At 47.9% G+C, this 11317-nt stretch overlaps 1 protein-coding gene across 1 annotated transcript in view; it reads left to right on the top strand.

Moving 5' to 3' along the window:
* The first annotated feature begins 2069 nt into the window (after positions 1–2069).
* rgs12b (regulator of G protein signaling 12b) overlaps positions 2070–11317 on the top strand; it is a 52067-nt gene continuing 42819 nt past the window's right edge. The window contains exons 1-3 of the mRNA XM_062520506.1: positions 2070–2175; positions 3626–5640; positions 5743–6054. Of these exons, the coding sequence (XP_062376490.1) occupies positions 3802–5640; positions 5743–6054 (2151 nt within the window). The 5' untranslated portion in view covers positions 2070–2175; positions 3626–3801. The remainder of the gene's footprint in view (positions 2176–3625; positions 5641–5742; positions 6055–11317) is intronic.

The following is an 11317-nucleotide window of genomic DNA, read 5'->3' as shown; positions in this document are numbered from 1 at the left end:
TGTTTTAATGCTCAATTGAAGGAGTTGTATTGTGAGCTCTGTAAGTACATAAAGCCTTAGTCAGCAATCTGATCGTGTATATATTAACCAGTGGCATGCTCCTGATAATTGCAAAACTCTTTCAGTACCTAAGTAGAATGACTGGGAAAAGTCATGATTTGGTACCAATGCAGTCAGCTCTAAACCATAGACTGGATGATGCCTTGAGCAAGCGTTGACAAATCGCAGGTGTATGCAGGCAGAGGTTACTGGCAAGGTTGGTCCTTACCAGCAAGCCTCCTGCAGCAGTGGACTCTTTGTATGTGAGAATTTCAGTGTTTACAGAACTTGAGGAAAGATTTCTCTGTCTCTCTTTCTCACGCTTTGGAATAAGTCTTGAACATGTGAACAGTGATCATATTAGTATGTAAGAAGCTTCAAATTTACACTTGAGGTCTGTGTAAAATGTATCATATGAAACACACCTGCCTCACGCAGGCAGGTTTAACACTCACAGCTTACTGTTTCCGTTTTGATTTTGGTCAACGTACCTTTCCAAATGATGTATTTACACAATAAAACAGTGATGACCACATTGTTTTGCAACTGTTTCCAAATCCTGTTTCATTTATCAAGAAAAAAAAACATGGCAGGTCAAATAACAGCAACTAGCATAGGACACACGGGGGGGGGGGGTGGAGTCCAGCACACAGTGATGGGTTTAGCACAGCAGAAGTAGAAGACTTCCCTTATCAAAGATTTTGGAACCAAGATCCAATAGGATTCAAATGGCAACAATGCTATGGGATTTAGGAATCCTAAAGGATTGTCAAAAATCCTAAAGGACTTTTTGATAAGGGTTAGTTCATTTTTAGTTCATTTTCTTATCCCTTTGTCTGTTTGTCTGTCTTTATTTCTTGTTAAATAACTGTTGATAACTAGCATCATGCATCTCTGGAGGACAGGAAGTTGGCATTGACCCACTGACCCCAACTCTCTCCATCTGTCTGATTTAGGGAGCAGCAGATGCACAGATCGGTCACCCACAGACGACAGGGCTTAAGGCACACAGCTCATGATGGCGCAGACCTCTTTACCTCTTAACTGTCTGTTTGGGGTCCGTTAACCCCGCTTTGTGAAGACACTAAATGGGATTATGAGAGAACTGCGCCCAGATCAGTTAAAGAAATACATGGCCATCTCCGGAGAGCTCCTAATACCCGCAGTTGTTGAGTTCTTATGTAGGCCTACCTCTGTACATTAAGCAAATAAGCAAATTATAGGCTACAATCAGAAGATATGAGTGTAATGACTTCATTTAATATTTAGTCAATTTTATAAGACCAAACTATTTTAAGTGTTTCCTGCTTTTTTGTTTTATTTGTGATTTAACATCATTATTTTATATCAACTTTAGGCTAATAACTAATTAGTGTCAGCATAAAGCTACAGTGAGAGCCACCATGTCAATGCCATATTTTATTAATGAGCCTATAGGCCTACATTGTTTTTGGCTGAAGATAAGCTCTGTGTTTTGTGAACTCAACACTAATCCTCTCAGATGATTAGCTGGGTGTTAACAGTCTTGGCAGATGACGCTGAACTTTAGGGCATGTCCAAAAGAAGCGATTGTCAAACAGACTCTGTTAAAGAAGAAAGTGTCAACAACATTGGAGGGTGACTGACGGCTTCATTCTAGTTACATATTCACCCTCGAGGGACAAGCAAGGACCGTATCTACTAAATAAATTCAGAAATTACGGATTAAAAGTCAGGATTTGCTTATTTGTTTTAAATGTAAATGTCCATCGCTGCCAATGTGACAAATCGTACGTATGACGAGTCATTTTCAATTTAGGATGAAATGGAGGTGGAGTCAAAGTGTCTCATGTTTTTCTTTTTTTCTTCTTTTTTTTTAGTTTGCATAAATGTTTACTATCCTAGAACGTTCTCTCGGAAAATAACACTGCCTAATCAATTGAAATCATAGAGAGAAAATGCAACAATGTATTGATCAGTAAGCCAAATTTCCTTGTGATTTAAGCACTGCCCCACACACGCGCGCACGCACGCACACGCGTACTATCCCAGCACGGGCTCCTTTAGTTAGCTTTCTTTTGTTTAGCTAAGATAGCGGCTATCCATAAGGAGATGTGAGGAGTTGCGATTCTGCACCAGGAAACACTGAAATGTCCGGTAAGGCTGATGTGTCACAATACTCTGTATCTGAGTTATTCTGCATTTTGAGTACGTTGACAAACTATACATAGTTTGATGTTAAAGTTTCTGTCTGTCGAAAAGGGATCCCTGCGGAATGTCTTGGATAAAACCTTATGGGTTAAGTTTCAGTCACTTAACTGCTATGTTGGCTAGCTTTTGCGGTCGAAGCGTTATGTCTATAAACATGAATTTGGTGATATGTTGTGTTGCAAGTCTGGTCGTTGTAGTTAATCGCATTTAACATAATCCATTGTAAGCTTTTTCGCCCGAAAACCAAACCATGGTGTGAATATCTACTGCATGCTAGTGTTCAGTCTGTCCCATTAGCAGCTATGACAACTGCAACAATACCGTTACTCGCTGGCCAGCTGTTTGGCAGGGTCGGGAAACAAAAGCCTAACAGGTGAAAATGAGAGGAGTATCAAGGACCCATATTTGCAGTCTTTCCTCTGTCTGTATTTTGTTTTGCAGACACGGGGCATGTATAGTTATGAATACTTTTGTAAAGTACGTGCAACACCTGTGGAATATCATACGACTTTACTTCAATTCTCAGACTAACTTGGTCATTAGTTGAAGGGGTTGACCACTAGGAGTGACAACAATATGCACCAATAGGGCAAGCAAAAAGTTAGTTGACATTTGGATGTCATGGTTACACAGGTTGACGCGTACACATTCCTACAATGGGGAAAATGAAGGCGGGACAGGAATGTCAAGCAGGAGTGGATGCATTTCTTTGCACGAATTTCAACTAATGCATTTGAGAAGAAAAGTTTCCAAATTCGCATAATATGAAGTTTTTCGTTCACTCATGCAATAGATACACAACGTAGTATACAGCTTCCATCGGATGTAGCTATTGTTTGCAAGACAGAGCAAACGTGCAAATTCATGTATTTCGCCAAATGTGTATTGAAATCAACCTTGCCCAGTTGGTGAACAAAAACTAAATGAAGTTGCTAACCTAATAGCTAGTTACTGATTTACATGAATAAAACGTGCTGTGCATATTGATGCTGAAGTTCTGTGCTTACAGGCAGCTGACCTGTGAATCATTGAGCTAGTGCGCTGTCATCTGCATCTATTCAATCACCGAACTTTAATCAATGTTTATGCAAGGTTTTGTTTCAGAATTTGTGTTAGCTTTATTTTTTATCCACGCAAAATCATTTGATTATCCTAACCAATCCTCCAAAAGGGACGGGTGATTTCATGCAGTTTCATTCTTTACTCATAAACCGCTGCTAACGTTATCAGAGACGGTCATATGGAAATAATCAGAAAGATGTGCTGTTACATTTGACACGATTCTTGTCATCTACCTTTTTGTCAAATGTATGTTATTTTAAGTTATTTTCTGTCATTCCTGTTTTCGCTGTACTACTGTGCCCCCACTTATGCCCCCCCTCTCTTTCTACCAAAGGTGCCCTGTGAAACCGCGAGTTGACACCAGCATGCTTGTGCCGTAGTGGGGGCAGCGTTGGCACAGAGGGCGATGATATCGACCAGGCGTTACATTTAGTTCCTCTGCTCCGCATTTGTGAAGGTCTCGTCAGTGGAGCGAAAAAAAGAGAGAAGAAAGCGGTGCTGAAAGAGACCATGTTCAGGCAACAAGATATGGGCAAACGGCGCGGGGCCAGCTCTCAGCCCGTTACGCGAGTCCGTGGAGTGGAGGTAGCGCGCGGCCGCAGCGGTTACGGCTTCACGCTGTCGGGCCAGTCACCGTGCGTGCTCAACTGCGTCCTGAAAGGCAGCCCTGCGGACTACATGGGCCTGCGTGCTGGGGACCAAATCCTCAGCGTCAACGACATCAACGTGTCCAAGGCCTCGCATGAGGACGTGGTGAAGCTGATTGGTCGGTGCACTGGAGTCCTGCACCTGGTAGTGGCAGAGACCCACCAGCGCCACCACCACCACCACCACCATCACCACAACCACAACCACTCCCACGCACATCACCCTCACTATCACCATCAGCATGCTGACTCTTGCTCCAGTGACGAAGAGCTAGCTTACCAGGACCCCAGGGGCGCGTGGACCACACGGCCCAAGGTGGACTCCAAGACTCTGGGGATCAATCGGGCGGAGCGCGTGGTGGCGGAGATGCAGTCGGGCGGTATCTTCAGCATGATCTTCGAGGGCGCCTGCTCCAGCCACTCGTCCAGCAGCTCGGAGAGAGCGGCGGCCGTTTCGTCCTCGTCCACCAGCAAGCCCAAAGGCAAGCCCCGCCACCCGCTGTCCGAGTCGGACACCTTCCCCTACCCCAGCACCCGCCGGCACCGCAGCCAGCCGGACCTGCTGTCCGAGGACGAGCTGGCCAAGGTGCTGCAGGCCGACGACTCGGTCTTCCTGGACGTGTTCGAGGTGGAGCTGCCGACGTCTCCCGCCGCGGTCCTTCCCGACTCGCCCGACGTCGTCGTTGGCGGCGGCGGCGGCGGCGGAGGGGGGGACGGAGACGACATCCTGAACGTGGGCATGGTGGTGGGCTACCTGGGCTCCATCGAGCTGGCGTCGGCCGGCGGCGGCAGCCTGGAGAGCGACAGCCTGCAGGCCATCCGCGGCTGCATGCGGCGTCTGCGCGCCGAGCAGAAGGTCCACTCGCTGGTGCTGCTGCAGGTCATGCTGGACTGCGTGCGCCTGCGCAGCGAGCGCGGCCACGTGCTGGCCACCTACCCGGCCGAGAAGCTGGCCTTCAGCGCCGTGTGCCCGGACGACCGCCGCTTCTTCGGCCTGGTCACCATGCAGGCCACGGACGAGTACCACCACCACCACCGGCGGCGCGAGGAGGCCGACGAGGCCGAGCTGCGCACCTCGTGCCACGTGTTCCTGGTCGACCCCGAGCTGTGCCACCACAAGGTCCACCAGAGCGTCGGCCGGCGCTTCGGCTTCGACTGCACGCCCGACCCGGACACGGGCGGCTGCCTGGAGTTCCCGCCCACCTCGCAGCCCCTGCTCCAGTTCGTGTCGGTGCTCTACCGCGACATGGGCGAGTCCATCGAGGGCGTGCGCGCGCGCGCCTTCCTGGACAACGGCGCGGGCGGGGCCGCGGTCGTCGCTAACGCTAACGCCGCGGCGGCGGCGGGCGACTTGGACGCGCAGCAGAACAACAGCACCAGCAGCAACAGCGACAGCGGCATCGGCAACTTCCTGCCCGAGGAGAAGAGCAACCGCGTGCTGCTGGTGGACCTGGGGGGCAACGCCCCCGGACGCCACGCCCCCTCCGGGCCCTGGGAGTTCCCCCAGCCGGCGCGCGGACCTCCCCCGCCCCCGCCCCCCGCCGCTCACAGGAACGGCTACCGGCACGAGCCCCTGTCCGACCTGGCCGACGCGCCGCCCCTCTCCGCCAGACACCTCAGCGTCTCGTCCAGGATGGAGCTCCAGGGCCATCCCTCCCGCTCGCACTACTCCAAGAAAGCAGCGGCCGGAGCGCCGGGGACAGCAGCGGCAGCGGCAGGAGCAGCAGCAGCAGCAGGAGGAGGAGGAGGAGGAGGTGGAGGAGGAGGAGGAGGTGGTGGGAGTGCCGGGGTGTCGGGGAGCCAGCGCTGGCTGCCGGGGCACGTCCTGCGGGACTGGAGGCAGCAGCAGCACGCTCACAGCAGCGACCAGGAGTCGTACGCCGAGTCCACCGACGGCTGGTCCAGCGCCAACTGCAGCACGCTGCCGCCGCCCATGAGCAAGATCCCGGCCGACCGCTACCGGGCGCCGGGGGAGATCGTGGCGGCCGCCACCGCGCAGCCGCCCCACCGGATGACCACGCAGAAGGACGAGTGGGCCAAGAAGCTCTTCGGCACCGACAAGGGGCTCCGCGAGCACCAGAATGGAGCCAGGGGCAAAGACGGAGCGGAGAAGAAGGTAAGAACGCCGGCCTGCTGCTGTCTTGTTTGACTTTCTTTTCACATCTGAGTGCCTGAAAGCAGAAGGGAGCTTAGCCTCAGAAATATTCCCACTATTCTCATTGCATGAGGATGGTGTAGTTTCTGAAATCCTACAGGCTCAATTGAAATGTGTAGATGTGAGTTCTTCTCCTAATGGAGTTTGGTACTGAGACAAATGTGAAGATGTGTGGTGCCATTTTTGACGCCCATGTATTTATAAGTAGCGAGTAAGGCATAATGGCTAATGGTTAATTCTGAAGCAGTGAAAAACAGATCTGCAGTGGGCTGCTGGAGAGCCCTTGGAGGGGACATGCTAAAACTGACTCCCAGATGAGAAGATTCAAACTCGGGGTAGGCTCCTTATCGCACCACAGCAGTGGAAAATTTTCAAGACAAAATGGCTGCTGCAGGTGTTCGCTAAAAAACACACTTAACCACGCTGGTCATTTTCTGCTTCTGGAAGTTGGAAGTATTGGAAAACTGTTCTGTATCCTCTGGTTGCTTTGTAGACTAGACCTTTTTTATTAAGATCAGATTAACCTGAATTAAGTTTATTCCCCTGTTCCCTCCACTGATATCAGCATCCAAATGTCATATCGCAGCCTGTTGTGTCATGCAGTGAATTAGAGCCCCTCAGACAGAGCAGAGACAGTGGAGACAGGAGCAGCCCGGGTGCTGGTGGGATTGATCAGGACTGGAGCAAGAGGCAGTCGGGACGAGAGCAGCCCGGGTGCGGGCAGAGTTGATTAGGACAGGAGCAAGGCTATGGCTGAATATTCATTCACCCCCCCAAGGTCACAGTCTTGAATCCTCAAAGACTGACATCCCATCTGTAGATAACTGATTGAGATTGAGAGACTGTTTGGGTTCAAAATGCTAATAACAGGAATGGGATGGGACCTGCCTCATGTCATTAATTTCACAGCATCATAAATGTGCAAACACATTTATGGCAGCTGTTTACTGATTTTTGTTATCGTTGTTGTTTTTTGTTTTTGTTTTTTTGCAAGCTTCCAGGCTCCCTTTGGGTAACCATGTGTTTCACGTCACAATGCTATGAATTGTTGGTGATTCCCCTGAGTAAAGTGCATAAATGGCAATTTGTGGAAAGGGCACAGACAGGGTGTGAGCAAGCCCTCACATACTTCACCATTTCACGGTGGGACAGCCCTGAGCCCTGAGCAAGTTAGCAGGATCAGGCATCAAAGTGTGGGAGTCAGTGAGGGAAGACATTGAGATTCAGATTCAGCGAATCTGTCAGCTATCAGGCCACAGTCTGCTTACACACATCCACTGCTATAAACATTGGTGCTGAGAGGGGTGTTGATTTTTGGCTGCACACAGATCTGTGGACATTTACTCAAAAGTCCAAATATCTCTTCTGATCTTTAACATAAAGCGTTGATGTGGTGCAATTTTTTTTTTCCCGAAACAATCAACTACATGTTTATTATCAGGTAGATATTGACTGTTGTGCATTTCTCAGACTCCCTCCCGAAAATTAGGAACACCAAGAGTGACTTGAACATACCGATAGGTTACCTCTGCTACAACTCATTTGAAAGAATTCAGACCATAAGCTTCATTAAGGCTGCCTTTGTTGACTTGTACATTTCATCTGACTGCTTGTAGGTTGATGTGCTTTGCGGGTACTGTGGAGCCTTGAGCTTGTTATCTGTTATCAGAGTATGACTCCAGATGGACGGCCAGCGGTCCTCGGGGGGTTGTGTGCGTGTGTGTGTGTGTGTGTGTGTGTGTGTGTGTGTGTGTGTGTGTGTGTGTGTGTGTGTGTGTGTGTGTGTGTGTGTGTGTGTGTGTGTGTGTGTGTGTGTGTGTGTGTGTGTGTGTGTGTGTGTGTGTGTGTGTGTGTATGTGGTGAGGGGGGTCGTAAGCTCAGCAAAATTAAGACACAATATGAGGAAGTTGGAGTTTGCAGGAAGACAAAAGCGCCACTGGAGGCAAAAACAATGTCATTCACAGGGCTGCCTGGTCTCCAGCTGAATTGTTGTCATAGTAGTAGGCTACATGTCAACAACACACAGGGAGTATGTGGCAACGCAGCGCTGTGGTTTTGTCTGCCTCATCTGTCACTGATCTAGAGAGAACGCACCATTCAGGCCACAGCAGCTGTGAAACGCGCGCATGAGTGTGTGTGTGTGTGTGTGTGTGTGTGTGTGTGTGTGTGTGTGTTTGTGTGTGTGCGTGTGCGCGTGCGTGCGTGTGTGTGTGTGTGTGTGTTGGGTGGGCGTTAGAGTGTCCTCAATGTCCGTCTGGTCAAGGTGCCAGAGTACTCCCTGTTGCCATGGCCACCCTGTAAATGCCTCCTTGTATTAGCCTGAACTGCTGGTCTGCCCATACAGTGGCAGGCCTTGGCCAGATGGTGTATGGTTAAGGTAAGGAATTGGAGACTGTTTGATTCTTGACATAGCCTACTTAGGGAGATGTGCTGGTGTGTGTATTCTCCAGGCTTTCTAGTTGTTTGTTTTGTATCTGTAACTTGTTTTTTGAAAAGTTGCTCTTTGGCTTTTTGGGAATGATTGGAGAGCCACAATGGGTCTTTGCCATGACTCCGAACTAAAGCAGGAAACAATAAGTGGGAAAGGACTGAAGTGCACTTCACAACAAGAGCACTAGGTGGCAGTGTTTCCTCACATTACCACCTAGTGCTCCTAGTGCACAATGTTTCCTAACATCCCCAGTGAAGTAATTAGGTCTACAGTTTTTATCTACCAAGACAATAAAGTAGTTTCAGAAAAGGATGTGTAATTTGATGGCTTACAGGGTAGATCAAAGGGTATGTCCAAAACAATCTTTAGTTACACAACAACCAGCCTGTTAAACAAACAAACAAATATACATATACACAGATAGACAGATCAATGAATTGAAGTCAAGCCGTTAAAAAGGGAAGCAGTATCACAATAGCAAAGCCAACAAACAGAACAAACGAATGGGAAGGTGGACTTGGCAAGAAGACCGTTTTCGGTCACAAAGGGAGAAGCTCGTCATTAATGGTGCCACAGAATAGAGATACTCTTTTCTCTCAGACGGCAGTGTGGCCTCCATCTGGTCATGGATCACATCGCTGGGCTGCTCGTCATGGTCAAGTATGGCAGTGCACGTGAAGGAGCTTTCTAGAGCCCATCGTTCACTCTACACAGTTGAGCAAGTGGAGCAGAGGCAGCAGTGGACACACACACACACACACACACACACACACGCACATTCTGTACAGATCAAGAAAAGGAGAGAGACCAAGAGAGGGTGGGTGGGTGAGTGTGTGTGTTCCGTGTGTGTGTGTGTGTGTGTGTGTGTGTGTGTGTTCCATGTGTGTATGAGAAAGGGAATTGCAGTGGACATGTTTGTTGCCATGGACAACAAGCTGCACACATATCCACTTTTTTGAGATGCAGAAGCTTTAGCAGAAGCACTGAATTGGTAGTCGAGGATGTTGCATACAGACATCACATCACACACACACAATCACACACACACATGCACGCACACATGCACAACGCACGCACACAGAATGCAGGCACGCACACAACACACACACAGTCGCACACAGACACACACACACACACTCAAATCCAGATCGAAGGGACCACAAGATGGAGGGAGAGACCGAATGCCCCCCCCCCTGCAGGAAATGTCTCCTTTATCCAGTAAGCGACCTGCCTTGGTCTGTGGTCTCTGGGGACTGATGTGCTACAGCACGGAGTAAACAGGAAAGATGGCTGGCTGTGGTCAGATAAGGGGACATGCCTGCTGTGAACCAGCCACCACCCTGCCCACGGGCACATGGGAGTGAGACGGGCAGGGATGAAAAAGAAGGGAAGAGGAGAGGAGGGGAGGAGGAGGAGGAGGGGAGGAGAGTTGGCGCTAGATCACTGACTGTGTTGCCTTGTGTGGCACGGCCAGCGATGCGCTGTGGAGGGGTGGACACTGCTGGCCGATGGTGATTTAAATCAACAGTTTGCCAAAAGGAGGAGAAGTTCTCAGCATCTTAAAGGTGCCACATTATGCAAAACTCTGTAACACTTTATATTAGCACACACATATTCACCAGTAATTAGCTGCTTACTAACATGTATATTAGTAGCATACTAGCCATTTGTTAGTCATTATAAGTCACTAATTAATACCTTATTCAGCAAGACCTTATTCTACCCTTACTAGACCCTTAATTAAGAATTTCCCCTATGTAAGCTCCTAATTACCCCTTATTCATAGTTATGAAATAAGTTGTTGCATATGAATTATGACTTAAATATACATGGCTCAGTATGGGGCTTGTAAGGTGGTAGTACAACAAGAACAGTTATTCACCCCTAATAATGCGTATCAAAGATGGTCTATTCAAACTGAACTAGACACTAAACCACATGTGCTAATAGTGTACAAACAACTAATAATTAAGTCTTTGTAATGCCAAATATGTTCCCTATTCTAAAGTTGGATCTTTGTTCACTATTAATTCACAAATAATTTGGCACTATTAACCCCCATGTATGTATACTGCCTCATACTAAAGGAGAAATCTGGTGTGATTCAATCCTTAGCTCTGCTGTTTGAGGTCAGTAGGGAAGAATAATATGCTGTCCGTAAGGAAAAAAACAGAGAATTTGATACAACATACAGTAGACCAAATAGCAAACCCACAACTTATTCACACCGGAAGTCTTATTTATGTGACCCTTCACACTTAAAAAAATAGTTTTGAGTTTGAGACTTTTGAGTACTCAGGAGCCAAGAAAGTTAGCATACAAATATATCCAGGTTCGCCTTTCTCGCTATCTCGTATTCATTATATATTTTGTATTTGTGCTAACTTAGCTGTCTGCTTCTTGTGTAGCCTACTATGTGCTGTAATACAGTTAATAAGTGTGAAAAGGAGGCAACTTTAGTTTAGGGAACACAACACATGGGGGTTAATAAGTGCCAAATGAATTGTGAATTAAATGTGAACAAAGACACAACTTTAGAATAGGGAACATATTTGGCATTACAAAGACTTAATTATTTGTACACTATTAGCACTGGTGGTTTAGTGTCTAGTTCCATTTGAATAGACCATCTTTGATAAGTACTATTCGGTGTGAATAACTGTTCTTGTGGTACTACCACCTTACAAGCCCCATACTGAGCCATGCATATTTAGGTCATAATTCATATGCAGCAACTTATTTAATAACTATGAATAAGGGGTAATTAGGAGCTTACATAGGGGGAATTCTTAA

Source organism: Sardina pilchardus, chromosome 2 (assembly GCF_963854185.1).
Source record: "Sardina pilchardus chromosome 2, fSarPil1.1, whole genome shotgun sequence".
Classification (NCBI taxonomy): Eukaryota; Metazoa; Chordata; class Actinopteri; order Clupeiformes; family Clupeidae; genus Sardina; species Sardina pilchardus.
The sequence above is the reverse complement of the archived record's forward strand: the minus strand, read 5'-3'. Positions and strand labels throughout refer to the sequence as shown.